Consider the following 22,390-nt stretch of genomic DNA (forward strand, 5'->3'; position numbering starts at 1 on the left):
ATGGGATGGAGGGTGCTAAGCTTCAAAGGACAAAGAGGGCTGGTCGCCGTGGCTCACACCTGTAATCCCAGCACTTCAGGAGGCTGAGGCAAGAGGACTGTTTGAGGCCAAGAATTTGTGACCAGCCTGCACAACATAGCAAGACACTATCTCTACAAAAAATTTTAAAAATTAGCTGGGTGCAGTGGCTTGTGCTTGTAGTCCCAGCCACTCAGGAGGCTGAGGTGGGAGGATCGCTTGAGGCCAGGAGTTTCAGGCTGCAGTGAGCTGTGATCTCACCACTCCACTCCAGCCTGGAAGACAGGGTGAGACCTTGTCACTAAAACATTAAATAAACAAACAAATAAATAAAAATAAAATGAGGGGGACTGTGGGGACAAGAGTAACTTTATTGAAAATACTAATCCTCCATGTTACTTCTGACTGGCCCTGAGTCTGGGAAGGCCGCCAAAGTGTCTAGGTGATGTATTACTCTTTATGGTAGAACACCTATTCATTATAAACTTCTCCCAATACAACCCCTGTTGTTGCAGAAATCTTAGGCTGTGACAACCATAGCCGCCTACGCATTCCTTATATCTTGGGGTAAAAGCACACATGCTCTGGAAGGAATGTGTAGGTAGCTATGGGTGCACAATTTCAGGGGGTTCATGAACTCCAGTTAAGACCTGCCCTAATTATACCATGTAAATAATTCAATAACGGGCAATTCTGTAGTAGAAATTTTATTCCCATCCATAAAATATATCACTAAAGAGCTGAAAAACTTACATATTATTTTATAACATAGATTTTAAAAAATCATATTAGCTTCTCCTTAGCAAAATGCTTTTGTTTTATGTATTTACAAGAATATACCATACTTGAGGTGCACAATTCACTCAAGCCAGCCTGAGAAGGCCTTGGATGCAGATCGACGCTCCAATAAAGTTCATTATCAGCTCCTCCTGCCTTGTGACAGGATGATTTGATTTTACAAAAGTCCCTTTGAAAACAAGAGTAAACGCAGACAGCTTCTAGAGAAAAGTCTGGCGAAGCAGCAGTTGATAATAGATTTTCTTTTAGTGATGAAATTAATCTTGTTTTGGTAATCTACAGCCTGTTAGGGATAGGTGGAGGGATGAAGTCCTTAAAACTAAATTGTTCCTCTATGAATCTTCGACCTGAGCCTGCAGAGACAGTGGCCCCGAATCCGTCTCTCTGCCGAAAGGTGGCCTGTTCTGGTAGGTGTGAGGACGTTCCGAAACATGACCATCCACATTCTGATACATCTGAATGTGGGAACGAGACAGAACACTGATTACCATCTGATGTAGATGTACATGTTATGCGCCCATATTATAAGTTATTTAAATAAAAACAATTGTTCTATATAGACAATTACTTTTTTGTTTGTTTGTTGTTTATTTATTTATTTTTTGAGACAGAGTCTCACTCTGTTGCCCAGACTGGAGTGCAGTGGCACAACCATAGCTCACCGTGGCCTTGATGTTCTGGGTTTCAGCAGTCCTCCCACCTTAACCTCCTGAGTAGCTGGGACCACAAGCAGGCTCCACCACACCCCGCTAATTTTTTAATTTTTTGTAAAGACGAGGTCTCACTATGTTGTCCAGGCTGGTCTCAAACTCCTGGGCTCAAGTGATCCCCCACCACCCCAGCCTCCCAAAGTGCTGCGATTACAGGTGTGAGCCACTACACCCGGCCTAGACATCACTTTTAAAATGTTTAAGCTGATATATAATAGATGTACATATTTTCAGGAAATGTGTAGACAAGTACTTTTATTATGCATAAGTCTCAGAGGATATTCTACATAACTAAAAAAGCAATTTTGGTCCTTTTATTAATGGAGAAATCAAGTCATAGTCAACTATTTTATTTCATTATTGAGTCTACTCTTAGATATAAAATGTCACTTTAGAAATCCTAAAACCATGCAGAAAAATCATAAAAGAGAAAGGCCACAAAGGAAATCTGTTAATTATGGAGTTAATACAAGGGACTGATTCTTCGGTTTTCCCTTGGGAGTTTCATGACTTTAAAATTTTTTCTCTGAAATGAAGAGATTTACTTTCCTTTCCCAAATATGAAGTTAACACGCATTCATATAGATAATTTGAGAAATACAGAAAGAGACATAGAAGGCCAGGCCCAGTGGCTCACGCCTGTAATCCCAGCACTTTGGGATGCCGAGGCAGGCAGATCACCTGAGGTCGGGTGTTCGGGACCAGCCTGGTCAACATGGAGAAACTCTGTCTCTACTAAAAATACAAAACTAGCCGGGCATGGTGGTGCGCACCTGCAGTCCCAGCTACTCGGGAGGCTAAGGCAGGAGAATTGCTTGAACCTGGGAGGCAGAGGCTGCAGTGAGCCTAGATTGCGCCACTGCACTCCAGCCTGGGCGACGGAGCAAGACTCCATCTCAAAAAAAAAAAAAGAAAAAGAAAAAGAAAAAGAAAAAAGGCTACAAGTCATGACAAGTACCCACCATTATAGACAGCTTGCTATGCACACACAATTTTGTGTCTGTGGGCTCAGGCTGTATATTCTATTTTAGAGCCTTATTTTTGAATTATCAATATATTGTTATTAAACTGCTCATATGTTGCCTGTGTCACATATTTATGTTATTCACTAAGGATGGCCACATTTTTTTTTTTCATAGCAGCCTAGAGTTCCATAGTACTGATGCGTCATAACTAACCTTTTGACCAACTAGTTATACAAAACAAAGTGAAAAGTGCACACTCGATCTAGTCTGACGCTGGGATAAGCAGAAGTGGAATTGCTAGATCAAAAAGAATGCACACTTGAACTGTGATACACAAGGCCAGGCTGCCCTGCAGAAAGGCTGTATTTATTTCTACTCCTATCAACGGTGCCTGGGAACTCTACATTTTCCAGAGCCTTCTGAACAATGGGTATGTCAGCCTCTCACATCTCTTCTCTTTTGCTGAGCAAGAAGTTCTATCTCCTTAACTATATATGTTTCATTATCTGCAAAGTTGGGCCTTTTTCCTATACTTTATGTGCATTTGTTTTCATTTTGAATATTTCCTTTGCCTTTTATATACATAAAAGGCTATATAGGCTGGGCATGGTGGCTCACCTCTGTAATCCTAGCACTTTGGGAGGCCAGGGCAGGAGGACTGCTTGAGGCCAAGAGTTCAAGACCAACCTGGCCAACATAGCGAGATTCTGTCTCTAAAAGAAAGAACTTTTTAAAAGGTGATACATTTTTATTATTATTTGTTTATAAGAACTTTATGATTTAAGAATCATGCATTCTATTTAAATTTTATAGATTTGCTCCCTTCCCACAGCCGGTTACTGTCTACTTCTTTTTCTTTTTGACAGTTTTAGTATGAACTGTCCAGACTGCCTCCTACACTTCACTATTCTTTCTAGAAAATTGTGTGTGTGCGTGTGTGTGTGTGTGTATGTGTGTGTGTGTGTATCCTTTGACCCAAAATATATCAATTGTGAACCAGGTGCTGCACAATGACAGCTTTGCTTGTACCCTGAAGGATAAACAGTAACTACTCATGCATGCCTTTTGCGAAGTAGACATAGCAGTTAGTTAGCATTTGTTGAACCTGTTGAATCCAAATGTACATCTCTACCACTGAATTTCTAACCATCTCATGAAGGACTTGTGTAGCATAAATACCAATAACACTTCCAATCTTCCACCTGAATTAACTAACATATGCTCTTCATCCTGTCTCACTGTCTAGAAGTTTCTAGAACCATCTCTGACATCTCAATCTCTCTCCACTCCCATAGCTAGTTACTGGGTATAGTTGTAATACATCACTCTTTTCCATTTCTTTAAGTGACCTTTCTTTCCTTTTTTTTTTTTTTTTTTTTTTTGTTGTTGTTGCTGTTGTGACAGAGTCTCACTCTGTCGCCCAGGCTGGAGTGCTGTAGCATGATCTCAGCTCACAGCAACCTCTGTCTCTTGGGTTCAAGCGATTCTTGTGCTTCAAGTAGCTGGGACTATAGGTGTGTACCACCACACCTGGCTAATTTTATATTTTTTTAGTAGAGACAGGGTTTCACCATGTTGACCAGGCTGGTCTTGCACTCCTGGCCTCAAGGGATCCACTCACCTAGGCCTCCCAAAGTGCTGGGATTACAGGCGTGAGCCACCACACTCAGCCACTGTTGTTTTTAACAAGCCCACAGGTAACATCATAAACGTGACCTTTAAATGACTTTTTAAATACATTCTCCTTATGAAATTGTGAAACAAACCCTGGGTTTTCAAAGAAGTACATAAATTTTCTTATACTTTAAAAAATAGTTCTTTTTTCCTTAGTTTTCTTTTCCTTTTCATCTGAATGTTATTTATTTGTGCTTTTTTCTTTTTCGAGACAGGGTCTCGCTCTGTTACTCAGGCTGGAGTACAGTGGTGCAATCACGGCTGGCTGCAGCCTCAACCTCCTAGGCAGAAGTGATTCTCTTGTCTCAGCCTCCTGAGTAACTGGAACTACTGGTGTGCGCCACTACACCTGGTTAATTTTTAAATTTTTGGTAGAGATGGGGTCCCATTGTGTTGCCCAGTCTGGTCTCAAACCTCTGAACCCAAGTGATCCTCCCACCTTGACCTCCCAATGTGCTGGGATTACAGGCGTGAGCCACCATACCCGACTTCTTTTTTTCTTAATTGTTCACTTCAAAGATAGTAGCTTTAGTAGTATATTTGTATACTTTGTTGATATACAATATTAATATACAGTATAGACTACACTCAGACTGCTGTATTCAAATCCTAAGTCTGACATTTACCATGTTACCTTAGGCAAATTACTTAAGCTCTCCGTGCCTCAATTTACCAGTCTGCTAAAGGGGTAATAATAGAACCTACTTCAGGAGATTGAGGTGAGGATTAAGAGTTACTAATTTTGTGGCTAATACATTAGTAAGCTCTATGATTAAATACTCAAAAAATGTTAACAATTACATTATTAGTTCAAAAAACAACTTTTGGTTTTCCTGATCTTCGCTATTATTTTGCTGTTGCTACTTCTTCTGTGTCATTAAATCTGGCTATATCTCTATTAATTCCTTCTTTCTGCTTTGTTCATTCTCCTCCTCCTCTCTCTCTGCACTTTCTTCTTTATTGTTGTTTGTTTTTTCCCTAGCTTCTTAAATTGAAAGGCTAATCAGGCTAGGTGTGGTGGCTCACACCAGTAATCCCAGCACTTTGGGAGGCTGAGGCAGGAGGATTGCTTGAGGCCAGCAGTTTGAGATTAGCCTGCACAATGTAGCAAGATCCCCATCTCTGCAAAAGAGAATTTTTAAAAAGCTACTCAGGAAGTTGAGGTGGGATGATCACTTGATTCCAGGAGTTTGAGGCTACAGTGAGCTATATAATCATGTCACTGCATTCCAGCCAGGGTGACAGAGCAAGAACCTGTCTCAAAAAAAAAAAAAAAAAACAAAGGAAAAAAAGGTTAGTTATTGATTTTCATTTTTCTTTGTTTTCTAATAAATGAATTTATAATTACGAATTTGGGTAACTCTCACAGGTTTTAATAGGCAATATCCATTTTTACTCCTTTTCCCTCTTTCCCCTTCTTCTTAAGCAAAGACTTCCTTAAGAAGCATGATTTTTATTTTATTTATTTTTTGAGACAGAGTTTCATTCTTGTCACCCAGGCTGGAGTGAAATGGCGCAGTCTAGGCTCACTGCAACCTCTGCCTCCTGGTTTCAAGCACTTCTCATGCCTCAGCCTCCCAAGTAGCTGGGATTGTAGCTACCCACCACCACGCCCGGCTAATTTTGTCTTTTTAGTAGAGACGGGGTTTCACCAGGTTGGCCAGGCTGGTCTCGAACTCCTGACCTCAGGTGATCCACTCGCCTTGGACTCTCAAAGTGCTAGGATTACAGGCGTGAGCTACCACGCCTGGCTGATTTTTAATTTTGGTATATAAATTTGGGGGCTTTTTTGGTTGGGTGATTTTTATATTACATTGTATTGAGATTAGTGAATGTGGCATTCACTAACGATGTATGTTAACGACTTTATTTATTCTGAGATTCTCTTTCCTAAGTAGGCTAACTGATTGTTGCCATTTTGTTTTATTTTTGTATTTTCAATTTTTATTTATTTATTTTATTCTTTAGAGATGGGGTCTCTCTCCTTTGCCCACATTGGAGTGCAGCAGCCCAGTTATATAGCTCACTGCAGCCTCGACTTCCTGGGCTCAGGGGATCCTCCCAGTTCAGCCTCCTGAGTAGCTAGAACTACAAACGTGCACCACAACACCCAGCTAATTTTGTGTTTTCTATTTCCATGAATTCTCTTTATTTTTCTCTTCCCCATTTTGTTGGACTGATTATGTTTTCTATGGTCATTTTTTTCCCCTGTACTGAACCAGAAGTTATATGTTACATTTCTATCTCACCCATATCGTTCTTACACTTTTAACACCCACATGTAATCTTATGTTGATTTCACCATGTGGCTACTCGCGCTTCAGAGCTTCTGCAGGGTCCCAGGACTTCTTGCTGCCTTTGTGTTAGCCTTGTCCTTGTTTTTCCCAGGCATCCTCTGTGGTGGGTTTTCCCTCTGCAGTGCAATTTTAACTGCTTTCATTGTCTCAGGGATTTTCCACAGTTTCTGGTCCACAAAAAGATCTCTTTCTTACTGTCAAAGCCAATTATGGCCTCAATTTTAAGTTTAGTTTAGTTTTGTTGAGACAGAGTCTTGCTCTGTCACCCAGGTTAGAGTACAGTGGCATGATCATGGCTCACTGCAGCCATGACCCACCCCCAGATTCAAGCGATCCTCCCACCTCAGCCTCCCTAGCAGCTGGGACCACAGGAATGTGCCACCACGCCTGGCTAATTTTTAAATTTTTTTGTAGAGATAGGGTTTTACCATGTTGCCCAGACTGGCCTTGAACTCCTGAGCTCAATCTATGTTTGTGCCTCAGCCTCCCAAAGTGCTGGGATTATGTGTCAGCCACCACACTTGGCCTCTCTTCTCTTTAAAAAAAAAAAAAAAAAATTTCCTATAATTTATGCAGCCGAGTAGGAGAGGGGAGTGATGTTAGTTCAGATCCCTTTTCTGAAACAGGGGACAAGCATGTGTCCCCTTTCATCAGCCCACGGCCCCTGCCTAGTGCGCTCCCCCTCAGCATGCCCATCCCTGCTGCTGCCGCCCCTCTCAACTGGTGTCCTGACGTCTCATCTTCTGCCTCGCTTTTCCAAACTTCTTTTTTTTTTTTTTTTTTTGAGACGGAGTCTCGCTCTGTCACCCAGGCTGGAGTGCGGTGGCGCGATCTTGGCTCACTGCAAGCTCCGCCTCCCAGGTTCACGCCATTCTCCTGCCTCAGCCTCTCCGAGTAGCTGGGACTACAGGCGCCCGCCACCACGCCCGGCTAATTTTTTGTATTTTTAGTAGAGACGGGGTTTCACCATGGTCTCGATCTCCTGACCTCGTGATCCACCCCACTCGGCCTCCCAAAGTGCTGGGATTACAAGTGTGAGCCACCGTGCCCGGCCTTCCAAACTTCTTTTATGCTCTTTTTCTTTCTCATTCCAGAAATGTTTGCTGAGCGCCTTCTACATGCCTAAGCATCATGCTAGCAGCGGGGTCTATAATGATGAACCAAACAGATGTGGTCTCCAACTTGTTTTCATGCTGACTTCACTCATTTACTTAATATCACATGGCAAGCACTACCCCATGGGGTGTAAAGATGAACAGGAAACAGTACTTACCCTCACTAATGAAGTCTAGTGATGACAGAGAGAGACCCATAATATAAAGTCATCCTACGCTAGGATTTGAGTCTCACATGGAATTGAGTGTTGAAAGTGTTATGAGAATTCAGAAGAAGGAGCCTGAAATCTGACTAGGGAAACTGGGGGAGGCTTTGCAGAACACAGAATATTTGACCTGGTTCTTAAAGATTGAAGCATGTTTGTCCATCCTAAAAATCTTCATCGGTTCACCACTGTCTAAATGCCTAGACATGTAATCATGTAATCAGTGATCTCCCTGATCTAATCCCATTGGTGATGAGGTTAGACATAAAAGCCTTAACCTATGTTTTCTCCATGTATTTCCCACTCTTTCTCTCTGGTTCTCTGAGGGCCCTTTTCCTTCCCTAGTCCTTGATACAGAAACAGATTCTGGCCGGTCATGGTGGCTCATGCCTATAATCCCAGCACCTTGGGAGGCCGAGGCAGGCGAATCACTTGAGCTCAGGAGTTTGAGATCAGCCTGGCCAACATGGTAAAACCCCATCTCTACTAAAGATACATTAGCCAGACGTGGTGGCAGGTGCCTGTAATCCCAGCTACTCAGGAGGCTGAGGCACGAGAATTGCTTGAACCTGGAAGGTGGAGGTTGCAGTGAGCCGAGATCACGCCACTGCTCTCCAGCCTGGGTGACAGAGTGAGACTCTGTCTAAAAAAAATAAATTAAAAAGAAAAGAAAAGGGGTGGGGGGAGGGGGGAGGGATAGCATTAGGAGATATACCTAATGCTAAATGACGAGTTAATGGGTGCAGCACACCAACATGGTACATGTATACATATGTAACAAACCTGCACGTTGAGCACATGTACCCTAAAACTTAAAGTATAATAATAATAAAATTTAAAAAAAATCCCAAGGGAAAAAAAAAAGGTTAACAAGGACTAACTGAATGATAGTGTCTAATATCTCAGTTTTCAGATGTAATTTAGATAAACTGCTAAAAATGAGAGAATTGACTGCATGTAAATGGGATAAATGTTTTAGGTGAACTTTTTATGTAAATTAAAATCTTAAAATTAAAAAAAAAAGAAAAGAAAAGAAAATAGGGCTGGGTGGGGTGGCTCACGCCTGTAATCTCAGCACTTGGGAAAGCCGAGGCGGGTGGATCATGATATCAGGAGTTTGAGACCAGCCCGGACAATATGGTGAAACCCCGTCTCTGCTAAAAACACAAAAATTAGCTGGGCGTGGTGGCGCGTGCTTGTAGTCACAGCTACTTAGGAAGCTGAGGCATAAGAATTGCTTGAACCCAGGAGGCAGAGGTTGCAGTGAACTGAGATCGCGCCACTGCACTCCAGCCTGGGTGACAGAGTGAGACTCTGTCTCAAAAAAAAAGAAAACAGGAGAGGAGAGGAGAGGGGAGGGGAGGGGAGGGGAGGGGAGGGGAGGGGAGGGGAGGGGAGGGGAGGGGAGGAGAGAAGATTCTACAAAACCATTCACAGATGTAACAGGGAAGATCACCCTGGGGAAGGTGACAAGGCCAGTGTTCCAACCAAGGGACTAGATAGGATTCTGCAGAGTGGGCAGGGCTGCCTGCGTGGCTGTGTGGGTTGTGCCTTGTGCCAACAAAAGTGCCCAGCAGAGCGGGCAAGATGGCTGAGACCCACTCCAAGCTCTCCTCCTTCAGACTGGCTTAGACTGGGGCAGGCTGCATGAGCCCTAAGTAAGGGGGTCCTCTGGATTCCTCCCACCCGGGGAGGGGTGCATTTCCTTCCTTCCTTCCTTCCTTCCTTCCTTCCTTCCTTCCTTCCTTCCTTCCTTCTTTCCTTCCTTCCCTCCCTCCCTCCCTCCCTCCCTTCTTTCTTTCTTTCTTTCTTTCTTTCTTTCTTTCTTTCTTTCTTTCTTTCTTTCTTTCTTTCTTTCTCTTTCTTCTTTTTTCTCTCTCTCTCTTTCTCTTTCCTTCCTTCCTTCTCTCTTTCTTTCTCTTTTTCTTTCTTTTTCTTTTTTGAGACAGAGTCTCACTGTGTCACCCAGGCTGGAGTGCGCTGGTGCCATCTCGGCTCACCGCAACATCCACCTTCCAGGTTCAAGCGATTCTCCTGCCTCAGCCCCCCGAGTAGCTGGGACTACAGGCATGCGCCACCACGCCTGGCTAATTTTTTGTTTTTAGTAGAGATGGGGTTTCACCATGTTGGCCTGGCTGGTCTGGAACTCATGACCTCAAGTGATCCGCCCACCTCAGCTTCCCAAAGTGCTGGGATTACATGTGTGACCCACTGCAATGGGCCATGGGGGCCTGTTTTCTAACCTGCTTAAAGGAGCTACCATTTTCTCTGGGTGCTTCTGACACTGGTCACAGAGGGTCAGGGAACAGAGTGGAAGGAATTGGGAGAAAAAGCTGGTGAACCGCCTGTCCCTTAGCATGGATTCCCTCAGCTGATTAATCATGCACGGATATGTTGCCATTCAACGGCCCCTGATACCTGACAGGTCCCCTGAACAGAGGGAAGGGGATCTGGACATCCTGTGGGCATGGGGACATGAAAGGAGAAGCTCAAACCAAGACCCAAGTGGTCCTGAAGCCTCCATCCTGGTGACACGACCTTTGCACTTTTTTTTCCTCTCTACCCTCCCATTCTCCCTGTATATTAGGCACAGGCATTTACTTGCCACTCTACTTTTTCAACTTTGGACTTTTATTTATATGATTCACTTATCCTGGAATATCTTACTCACCCTCTACTCTCCAGCAGCCAACATGCTACTCAGTCCTCACATCCAGCTCGCAAGTTCCCCACAAATCCACACCCAACTATGCAATGAGTAACATCAATCAGTCCTCTCTTAGCCAGGTGTGGTGGCTCATGCCTGTAATTCTAGCACTTTGGGAGGCTGAGGTAGGTGGACCACTTGAGTTCAGAAGTTTGAGAACAGCCTGGGCAACATAGTGAGAGCCCATGTCTACCAAAAATACAAAAAAATAGCTGGGCCTGGTCGTGTGTGCCTGTGGTCCCAGCTACTTGGGAGGCTGAGGTGGGAGGATTGCTTGAGCCCACAGTATGGAGGCTGCAGTGAGCTGAAATCATGCCACTGCACTCCAGCCTGGATGACAGAGCAAGACCTTGTCTCAAAAAAAAAAAAGTGTACAGCTAGACAGCTATAAATGTACATATATATTCTTTCTCTACCAGCTCACTTCCTGTTTCATTCTATAACTCTTCTTTCAGTTTACCTTATAGTGTCATGAACAGTTTATAGGTATCTGTGCAATAGGCTATAAGTCTGTTGGGGGCTTTCCGTTTCCTTCGGCCTTTTGACCCAATTCTCTGACAATAACCTAGTTTCTATATAATTTTCAAAAAAAAATCACACAGTAGGAAAGTACACACTATCTACCTAGGTCTATATAGAGAATACAGAACTGAAAACAGACTCTTAACAATTTAGAAAGGAGGACAGACAATCCACTTAAAAATCAGATTTATATTTAACGGACATTTTATGGAGTAAATACCAAGTGCCCAGTATGTGCTAACTCTTTTCACATACATCACCTGATTTACTCCTTCTTACAACTCCATGAGGTGAGATTTGTTAATCACATATTTCAGGTAAACAAACTGAGACGGAGACTCCCCAAAAGATTAAGTTACTTATCAAGTAAATGATGGAGCCAAGATTTGAACCTCGGTATTGGGAGCTCAAGGTTCTCTCCTTTATTTACTTCATCTGGAGATGGCTCTTTTCACTACACCAGGTGGCGGTGTTGACGGGGGAAGCGTTAGCAAAGAAATTCCAAGTTCCCAAAGCTCGAAAGATAATCTAACTTAACAACCCATTTTACAGGTGAGAAAACTGATGGTTAGAGAAGTAAAGTGATTTGCTATAATGGACACAATTAGGAGACAGAGTGGTAGAGCTGGTATTCAACCCTCAGAACTCCAGGTCAATGCTCTTTCCACGCTACCATATAGCATGATTGAGTCATGTGATTTTTCCACACTGATGCTTCGTAAGAAAGGGCTAGTGGCTTCTGGAGGCCAGGGATTATTTTTATTTAGTTTTATTTAGTTGTCTACTTCACTGCACTGAACACTTAAGAGCTTTTAATTTATTAATCATTTGGCTGAAATCAGGAAAGGTGTTTTTTTTTTTTTTTTCCTAAAAACATTTTTATCAATAAATATGTCTTAGGGCAGGCACAGTAGCTCATGCCCTGTGATCCCAGCACTTTGGGAGGCTGAGGTGGGGGAATCGCTTGAGCCCAGGAGTTCGAGACCAGCCTAGGCAATACAGTGATACCCTATTTCTACAAAAAATAAAAAAATTAGCCTGGCATGGTGGTGCCCTCCCGTGGTCCTACCTACTTGGAAGGCTGTAGCTGGAGGATTGCTTGAGCTTGGGAGGTCGAGGCTGCAGTGAGCCATGATCACGCCACACACTCCAGCCTGGGCCACAGAGCGAGACCTTGTCTCAATAAATAAATAAATAAACAAATAAAGTCTTACCCCACACAACTTTGAAAGGGCTGCAGAAAAACTGCAACGAGAATGACAACTTGGTACCTTTGGTTCATAGGAAGTCAGCAACAAGTGTTTTAATTTACCAATTTCCTTTATAAAGCTTTACAAAGTCCTGGCTGCTACATACCGCTTCTTCTGCATCTGCCAGCTGACATCCTAAAAATGAAGTCAAATTAGGGAAGGATGGCCGTTTCCTTGAGTCAAAAGCCCAGCAGGATTGCATTATAATGTATCTGTAAAAGCAATAGAACAAGGAACAAGATGAAGAAGTCTGAATGAAGCAAAATGGATCATTTTCCATATAATGAAGCACCATTTATTCCTCTGGAGCTACTTATTTACAGCATGTTTGTTTTGTGGCAAGTCCTCTACCAGATTTTGAATTCATATCCGAAAGGAGAAATCAGATGATGGGCAGAAATGCATTTAAAGAAATGTGACGTAGTGTGGATAGACTCGAATCACCTTCATGGAGCCCTCAAGCAAAGGAATTAAAACCGGGAAACAGGTGCGTCTGAGGACAGGCAAGGTTCAGCTTTGTTCAGAAACTCCCAAAACAAAGAGTTTTCTTTTCTTTTTAAAATGGAATCAGACAGCTGGGTGTGGTGGCTCACACCTGTAATCCCAGCACTTTGAGAGGCTGAGCCAGGAGGATTGCTTGAAGCCAGGAGTTTGAGACCAGCCTGGCCAACACAGCAAGACCTCACTTCTATTTTTTTAAAAAGAATCCTATACACTTCGCACTAAGGAGTTTGACTTTTTTTGGTCATGCATTTGGAAATAGACAGACTGTACATTTCTGATTTCAACCAAATTACAGTCTGACTTGAACTTACATTTCTTCTGTAGCATAAAATGGCTGATCCATTTTAAATCCATTTCGAATCAGTTTGTAGAAGTTAGCATCAACTGGAATGCCAGGGTAAGGATTCACACCTGAGGAAAACATTAGACAATTGCAGCCATTCATCCATTTCTTCATTTGTTTATTGATTCATTCAATTAACAAACATGTATTGAGACCTGCCATGTACCAGACACTGTTGCAGGCACACGGGCTGCAGCTGGGAAAAAGAAGTCACGGTTCACGCTCTCAAGCAGGTTATAGACCAGTGAGGAAGACAGTCTAAAGGACACCAGCAAATAAACATAAAGTCATGGGCTGCAATACAAGTAAGACCCATCAGTATTGGGGGGAAGGGTGGGGGGCACCGAGAGAGCAGAGCATGCAAAGCCCAGAGCCAAGGGAAGCCAGCAGCTGCCCAACTTACCAAGTGAGAAGATTTCCCACAGCAATATTCCGTATGACCAGACATCACTCTTAATGGTGTAGATGCCTTCAAACAGGCTTTCAGGGGCCATCCATTTTACGGGCAGACGGGCCTGTGGAAAACCCAGAGGAGATAAGATGTTGAATTTTCCACATACAGACATGACTTCTTTTCTCTTGTATTAAGATGAAATGCGTCATCTTCCTAAGACCACTCTTAATGCCTTATTGAGAAAATCACATTCCTCACGTGAAAGGTTTTCACTTTCAAATTAACATTCTAATTGGCGTGAACCCAGGAGGCGGAGCTTGCAGTGAGCCGAGATCGCGCCACTGCACTCCAGCCTGGGTGACACAGCGAGACTCCGTCTCAAAAAAAAAAAAAAAAAAAAAAATTAACATTCTAATAATACTAGCCTAAAACAGAAGGCATATTTCTTTACAACTCTTCTTGAACAAAGGCTTGTGCTTGGAATGGGTAAGTTTAACTTGCCATCTTTCCACTGGAAAGAGGTACTTTCCATTAAGGAATAGCCAGTCAGTTGCCTAGGGGTAAGTGGGTACTAGTGAATTAGTGAGATCTTCTGTTAAAGCATTTCTGGGAAGACGTTTAGTGGAAATGTCATCCACAAGAATGTCGGGAGGGGAGCCCACGTCATCACTTCCAGAAATGACACCAGTCTGGCTTCTGTGGCTTTAATAATTTCCACTAGCATGAAAGGGGGTTTTGACTTAGTATAGTCTCAGATTAGAATCAATACACAAGATGGGTAGGTGACTGGGGCAGAGCTTTGTACTGATTTTCTTTCTCTTTTTTTTTTTTGAGATGGAGTTTCGCTCTTGTTGCCCAGGCTGGAGTGCAATGGTGCTATCTCGGCTCACTGCAACCTCAGACTCCCTGGTTTAAGCGATTCTCCTGCTTCAGCCTCCCGAGTAGCTGGGATTACAGGCACGCACCACCACGCCCAGCTAATTTTTGTATTTTTTGTAGAGACAGGATTTCACCATGTTGGCCAGGCTGGTCTTGATCTCCTGACCTCGTGATCCACCCGCCTCAGCCTCCCAAAGTTCTGGGATTACAGGTGTGAGCCACCGTGCCCGGCTGTACTGATTTTCTTTCACATGGGTTGAGGAGTCCTTCACAGCACATGTTTAATCAGCACATGCTTAATCAGCCAAGTAAACCCTCTTTTAAACGTATGCAAACTGATGAGCTATTGATTCATGCAGGCAAGTCTGGTTAATTTGATTAATTAAAGAAATTAATTGTGGTTCCAAATGGAATTCACTTTCCCACATAAGAGACAACCAGCTGGTGGGGTAGAAACTGAATGACTACATATGAGCAGTCTATGATGAGTAGGAGTAGATCGTAAATCAACTAAGATGATTATTTGTTTCTAGTGGGAATACAGTTTAATTTGACATTTCACATTTACTGGATGTCACCCTGGACAAGGTGCTTTCATGTTGGTTTTATTGGTTTTTTCCCACATCAACGCTATGAGGTAAGTGCATAACCCTCATGGGAAACACTACAACATAGTGGTTAGCACAGACTCGGGGCTCAGACTATTCCTGTTCAAGTCCACATGCTGTGTAACCATGGGCAAGTTACTTTTCTGTGCCTCAGTTTCCAAGTGGGTACTCTGAGGAATAAATGAATTAAGATGCATAAAGCACCTAGATGCTTAGCACATAGGAAGCACTATATCAGCATTTAATATTATTATTATTTCACAAGTAGGGAATTCTTTTTTGAGACAGGGTCTCAAAAAAAACGGTCTCATTCTGTTGCCCAGGCTGGAGTGCAGTGGCATGATCACAGCTCACTGCAGCCTCGACCTCCTGGGCTCAAGTGATCCTCCCACTTCAGCCTCCCAAGTAGCTGAGACCACAGGCGTGTGCCACCACACCCAGCTAGTTTTTTATTTTTTACAGAGACAGTTGAGTGTCTCACCATGTTCCATAGGCTGGTCTTGAACCCGGGCTCAAGCAATTCTCCCACCTTGGCCTCTCAAAGTGCCTTGGATTAAAGGCGTGAGCCACCAGCACCCAGCCAGGTGTTGTAATTCTTTAAAAACACGCATTTTCAACTACACAATTTTGTCATCTATTACTTCTAATAGTTCTTTTTGTAAACACATCTGTCCTTAGTTTTTTATTACCAAGTCAATTCACACTTTTTTTTTTTTTTTTTCTGAGACGGAGTTTCGCTCTTGTTGCCCAGGCTGGAGTGCAGTGGCACGATCTCAGCTCACTGCAACCTCCACCTCCTGGGTTCAAGCAATTCTCCTGCCTCAGCCTCCCAAATATTTGGGATTACAGGCACACGCCACCACATCCAGCTAATTTTTTGTATTTTTAGTACAGATGGAGTTTCACCATATTAGTCAGGCTGGTATCGAACTCCTGACCTCATGATCTGCCCTCCTCAGCCTCCCAAAGTGCTGGGATTACAGGCGTGAGCCACTGCACCCGGCCAATTCACTCATGTTTTAGGTCTTCCTGTGTTAACAGTAAAAGGATGATAAATATTCATTAATTCATATTTAAGTATTTAGCTTTAACATTTTGTATGTATTTATGTGTTGTATATGTTTTAAAGTGCTTTATTGTGACTATTAGCTTTTCACATAATTGAAAACATAACTCAATAGTCACTTTATAGCTAGGATAACTGAACTAAGTGCAAGTATTGAGATTTTGGGTTTTTTAAAGTGAGGATTGCACTCAAAGGCCCCTAACTATCTACTCTGACTAGCTAGCCCAAGGCCAGATGTGATGCTATTTTGCTCAGCTTTTATTATAGATGGAAGATTCCCTGAAGCTGCAGAAAAACCTTTTAAGCATAAGTAAGCAGACTGCTGTGAGGGTTTTTGATGTTACCATAAATCAAAAATGCACCACAGTGAGTGCAGATGTTTACCATGATAACGACACAACACAAAATAGCAGTATAAAAATAAGTAGGAAATAGCAGCCTCACATTGCCCCTGACAACATAGTTGGAATCACTCATGATATCTCGAGCCAATCCAAAGTCACATATCTTCACCACTTTCCCGTGGGTGACAAGCACGTTCCTGGCGGCCAGGTCTCTGTGAACACACTGTCAAGAATGACACCAGAGTGTTATTTACTGTGATGTATATTATCCTGGAGTGCAGTCTTTCTTTTAGACTCAAGTTCAGTAGGAGGTACCGATGATGGAAGGCCTCTTATCTTTACTGAGCCGTGCTGTGAGCAGTCATGATGATGTCTAACAAACAAAGGGAACATAGACCTAATTCTACAGCTATGGTGGCTGCAGTTATTTGTGCGGCTTCTGAAGCATCTCCAGAGGCCAAAGAGGAGCGGATCTTTTGCAGATTCTGAGCAAAAGTGAGAGGCTCCCCAACAGAGGCCCTCCCCTGAGCCTCCAGAGGGAGTCTCAGAGCTGTCCTCCAGTACTCTTATTGTGGGTGTGAGAAATAGCATCTCTTTTCTTTTTTTTTTTGAGATGGAGTTTCACTCTTGTTGCCCAGGCTGGAGTGCAATGGCACAATCTCGGCTCACTGCAACCTCTGCGTCCCGGGTTCAAGCGATTCTCCTGCCTCAGCCTCCCGAGTAGCTGGGATTACAGGCATGCGCCACCAGGCCCAGCTAATTTTGTGTTTTTAGTAGAGACGGGGTTTCGCCATGTTGGTCAGGTTGGTCTCGAACTCCCGACCTCAGGTGATCCACCCACCTCAGCCTCCCGAAGTGCTGGGATTGCAGGCGTGAGCCACCGTGCCTGGCCAGCATCTCTTTTCTGACTGGAAAATAGCTTTAGGAATAAATAGAGTAATATCGAGGGAAATAATCGGAAAAACAAAAAGCTGAAAATGAGTTTGGAGAGGTTTACTGAACTGGAATTAGAAGGAGTCCCTGAGGTGAGAGATGTCGTGATGTTAATCAAAGGGGTCTGACAAGAAAATGAACTTTACAAAGGAAGATCTGAAGGGGAACAGGGCACTAGTAGCAAAGGTCCAATGTACACTCTTTCATCTTTAAAAAATAAAAAGAAGCACCATGAACACTAGCAGCCCTGTGCCACAGCCCCTCTAGAGCTCCCTCCTCCATACCCAGTTTTTTCAGTGCCATCTACCTGCACTTTGCCCACTTTACCCCCAGGTCTGCAACCTGCCTCCTCCTCCTGCCTGTCTGCCCAAGCTGCTCTGGCCAAGGCCCGCACTAACTGGCTTGGCACCCACCCAGTCTCCATCTGACGGGACCTCCCTGTGGTGTCTGCTGCTGGTGGCCAGCCCCTCTCGCTTCTGGTCCTTCCTCTGGGAACCCTGCGCATGGTTCACTCCTGCTTTCTCCCCACTGCTCTGCCGGCTCCTGTCTCCCTCAGTGGCTTTGTGCATGAGCCTACTCTCACTCCTGAGGGCTGCATCCTCACATCCCACACCCTCACCCAATCCATTTCATCCAAACCTAGGGATGCAACCACCATTGCCCACATCCCTATTTCCAACCCAAACATTTCTCTTGAGCTTCAGACAGGAGAAGTGTCCAAGTGTCTGCTAGACCACGCTCTACTTGGTTGCCCAAGGCACCTCACATTCAGTATGTCCAACTCATTACCTTTATCCAAAAAAAACTCCTCCTGATTCCATGCTCCCTATCCCATCCCACATTCCCTGCTGGTTTTCCTTTTCCTTCAAAAATCTCCATCAGTCCAAGCATGAAGCATGCGCTCCTTCAGAAAGCCTCTTCCACTGCATCTCCCTCTCCCCCAACCAGGTCTGCTGTGCAGATCCCTCCCCTGGGTTCCCAGAACTTACTTCAATCATAACACTTATCACGCTACAGTGTTGTCTTTTTTAAACTTTTTAAATTTTTCTTTTTTTTTTTTTAGACAGTCTCACTCTGTCACCCAGGCTGGAGTGCAGTGGTGCAATCTCTGCTCACTGCAACCTCTGCCTCCCAGTTCAAGCGATTCTCATGCCTCAGCCTCCTAAGTAGCTGGGATTATAGGCATGCACCACCGTGCCCAGCTATTTTTCTATTCTTGGTAGAGATGGGGTTTCGCCATGTTGGCCAGGCTGGTCTTGAACTCTTGGCCTCAAGCAATTCACGGTCTCAACCTCCCAAAGTGCTGGGACTACAGGCCTGAGCCACCCACACCCGGCCTCAGTGTCATCTTTGACTTGTATGTCTGCTTGTCTCTGTCTCCCCTATCATTCATAAGATCTTCGAGCCCAGGAGTCATATCATAACCGACTCTGTATCTCCAGCATCTAGTACAGTGCTTGGCACGTAGCTGGGGCTCAACAAATGTCTGATGAAGTCAAGGGCCTATAGAGGAAACTGAGGGGTACCCAGAGGACTATCAGGGAGGTGGTGAGAGACAAGAAGGGGACAGTGACACGCATGACTCAAAGGGGAGGCCTGATGTGAAGATAAAAGGATAGAAGGCCTAAGAAACCGGATGTTCTTCAAAAATTCATATTATTACAAGCCTGGGGTTGAAGGGGAAGCAGTGCCCCTTGACCGCCAGTTGGGAGTAGTTTGAGTATTTACTTAATTATGGGCAGCAAACCAGGCCAGACAATCTAAGTAGGTGTTTTCCCACCTCTATAAAGATGTTCGTGGGCCAGGTACAGTGGCTCATGCCTGTAATCCCAGCACTTTGGGAAGCTGATGCAGGCAAATCACTTGAGGTCAGGAGTTTGGGACCAGTCTGGCCAACATAGCGAAACCTTGTCCCTACAAAAATACAAAAAATTAGCCAGGTGTGGTGGTGCGCACCTGTAACCCCAGCTACTTGGGAGGCCAAGGCAGGAGGATTGCTTGAACCCGGGAGGCAGAGGTTGCAGAGGCTGCAGTGAGCTGAGATCGCACCACTGCACTCCAGCCTGGGCAACAGAGCAAGACATTGTCTCAAAAAAAAAAACATGCTTGTGAAAGCAGGATTGTAAATGTATAAGTGAAATAGAGAAAGACTCAGATGGGCAAGATGCATGAGAAAGAAGAATCCGGGGGGAGGGAGGAGGAACAGCATTAGGAGATATACCTAATGCTAAATGACAAGTTAATGGGTGCAGCACACCAACATGGCACATGGATACATATGTAACAAACTTGCACATTGTGCACATGTACCCTAAAAACTTAAAGTATAATAATAATAATAATAAAAAGGAAAAAGAAAAAAAAAAAGAAGAATCCAAACAGCAGGTGGGGAAAATGAAGAGAAGAATGTGCCTCACAGTTCAGAGGTGGGGAAATATTATTGTGACAGTAATTTTTTAAAACTTGTATTATTATTGCTTTTAACCTTATTTCATTATTATTTTGAATAGACAGGCTGGAGGGCAGTGGTATAGTCAGAGCTCACTGCAGCCTGGAACTCCTGGGCTTCCCTCCAAAAGCACTGGGATTACAGACGTACACCACTGTGCCCAGCCTATTTATTTATTTATTTATTTTTATTTTTATTTTTATTTTTATTTTTGAGATGGAGTCTCACTCTGTTGCCCAAGTTGGAGTGCAGTGGCGCCATCTTGGCTCACTGAAAGCTCCGCCTCCCAGGTTCATGCCATCCTCCTGCCTCAGCCTCCCAAGTAGCTGGGACTACAGGCGCCCGCCACCACGCCCGGCTAATTTTTTTTGCATAGAGACTGGGTTTCACCGTGTTAGCCAAGATGTTCTCGATCTCCTGACCTCGTGATCCACCCACCTCGGCCTCCCAAAGTGTTGGAATTACAGGCGTGAGCTACCACGCCCGGCTGCCTATTTTTTATTTTTTAGAGAAAGGGTCTTGCTCTGTCACCCAGGATGGAGTGCAGTGGTGCGATCCTAGCTCACTGCAGTTTCCAACTTCTGGGCTCAAGCAATCCTCCCACCTTGGCCTCCCAAGTAGCTGGAACTACAGACACGCACCATGAACGTCTGGCTGAGGCAGTAATTTTTTAAAGAAAAAAGGCCGGGTGCAGTGGCTCACGCCTGTAATCCCAGCACTTTGGGAGGCTGAGGCAGATGGATTGCTTGAGCTCAGGAGTTCAAGACTAGCCTGGGCAACATGGTGGATTCCCATCTCTACTAAAATACAAAAAATTAGCCAGGCATGGTGGTATGCACCCATAGTCCCAGCTACACGGGAGGCTGAGGCATGAGAATTGCTTGAACCCAGAGGAGGCAGAGGTTGCAGTGAGCCGAGATCGCGCCACTGCGCTCCAGCCTGGGCAACAGAGTGAGACTCTGTCTCCAAAAAAAAAAAAAAAGAAAAGAAAAGAAAAAACAAAATACAACCGAAAGTAGTCTTTCCAAATTCAGAGAGAAAAAAGAAACAAGGAAAGAAGAAGCAAGGGGAAGGAAATGGAGGAGAAGAGGAGGAGGAGATTAGAAGACTGCAAGAAAAATGAGGGGGAAGAATTTTGGGAAATAAAGAGAAGGTAATGAAAGGCAAGCAAACGAGGAAGGAAGGTAGCGAGACGGCGGGCTGTGACCTGCTTATAGGCAGGAGACGTTTGAAATCACAGAGAACAGCGGGTGGAAAGGCAGTTCAAAAAAAATGCGAAATTGGGGTAGAGACTATGGTTCACGGCAGGCTCCAGGGCCTTACCAACACAGCCCGAATGGATGGGGGTTAGCAACAGAGGAGGCAGTGAGCCTGCAGGGCTGCTGCCAGCCCACAGCACGTAGGGTGCAAATTAGACAAAGACGCTCAGGGTGGCTGGCTGGTTTCAGCCTCCACTCATCCCCTGGGTGAATGCCCACATGCAGGGCACAACCTGAACAGCCGTTCAGAAAGGGACTGACAATGCTACGCTTTGTTTTGAGGAAGCATTTCTGAGGACTAACTATCTCGACCTTCAGCCGTGGAAGTTTCAGGGGACTTTGTGCAGCCTGGGAGGGCTGTGCTAGCCGTGACCTCACAAGGGATCCCAAGCCTTTATGCTACTACAATTAGCCAAGAGCCAAGGTACCATGCTAGGTGACTCCAACAGCGAACAGGGGAGAAAAGGCAGACTTTAAGGGATACAAGTTAAAATAAACAAGAAAAAATACATAAGCACATCTTTTCAAATCTTTTTTTGGTTTGTTTTTTCTTTAAAAGGAGCATACCGACTTAAATTCCAGAAATTCCATTCCTTTGGCAACTTGATATGCAAAGCAAAGAAGATCTTCAAATGTAAGCACATTCAAGTCCTCCTCTTCTTCCAGCCTTTTTTGGTTTTCATATTCAATTTCATCTGTAAAATAGAGCCAGTCTTCACTTTTGCGAAAACTCTAAGAAGTTGCCTTATTAAATCTCTATGGGAAGGTTATTCAAGCCAGAGTTAGGTGAGGTGCTAAGACGTACACATGAAGCTATCGCATTATCTTCCCGGCAGCATTAGAGCTGACCTGTTTATGCTGCCTATGAAGGGTCACTGGCGACTTGTTTTGGTTAGAGATAAACTTTGGAACTGCTTTGATGACCGATGACCTCCTGATAGATTAGTCAGGAGTTTTAGATACTTCTCTTTTGCACTAGGTAGGGCTGTCACAGTGGGAAAGAAATTAATATTAATTGTCTATCCCTTTTTTTTTTTGAGAAGGAGTCTCGCTCTGTCGCCCAGGCTGGAGTGCAGTGGCACGATCTTGGCATGCTGCAACTGGATTCTCCTGCCTCAGCCTCCCGAGTAGCTGGGACTACAGGCTCGTGCTAATTTTTTGTATTTTTTGTATTTTTAATAGAGAAGGGTTTTACCGTGTTAGCCAGGATGGTCTCGATCACCTGACCTCGTGATCCACCCACCTCGGCCTCCCAAAGTGGTGGGATTACAGGCATAAGCCACTGCGCCCGGCCCATCTATCCCATTTTATAAACTGTATTGTGCATTTTATATTCTTCCATTTACTCC

General features: G+C 44.1%; 1 protein-coding gene across 4 annotated transcripts in view; it reads right to left on the reverse strand.

Moving 5' to 3' along the window:
• Positions 1-709: 709 nt before the first annotated feature.
• Positions 710-22,390, reverse strand: part of FLT3 (fms related receptor tyrosine kinase 3) — a 100,529-nt gene continuing 78,848 nt past the window's right edge. For 3 of the 4 annotated variants that reach the window (XM_055244380.2, XM_055244381.2, XM_055244382.2), the window contains 6 exons: positions 21,609-21,736; positions 16,501-16,623; positions 13,513-13,624; positions 13,078-13,177; positions 12,369-12,474; positions 710-1,271 (listed from right to left, as the gene is read on the reverse strand). In XM_055244380.2, coding sequence (XP_055100355.2) covers positions 1,149-1,271; positions 12,369-12,474; positions 13,078-13,177; positions 13,513-13,624; positions 16,501-16,623; positions 21,609-21,736 — 692 coding nt within the window. In that variant the 3' untranslated portion in view covers positions 710-1,148. Of the gene's footprint in view, positions 1,272-12,368; positions 12,475-13,077; positions 13,178-13,512; positions 13,625-16,500; positions 16,624-19,187; positions 19,248-21,608; positions 21,737-22,390 lie in introns of those variants that run through there. The other variant, XM_063619209.1, reaches the window with a different exon arrangement.

The sequence above is a fragment of the Symphalangus syndactylus genome, chromosome 15 (assembly GCF_028878055.3).
Source record: "Symphalangus syndactylus isolate Jambi chromosome 15, NHGRI_mSymSyn1-v2.1_pri, whole genome shotgun sequence".
Lineage (NCBI taxonomy): Eukaryota > Metazoa > Chordata > Mammalia > Primates > Hylobatidae > Symphalangus > Symphalangus syndactylus.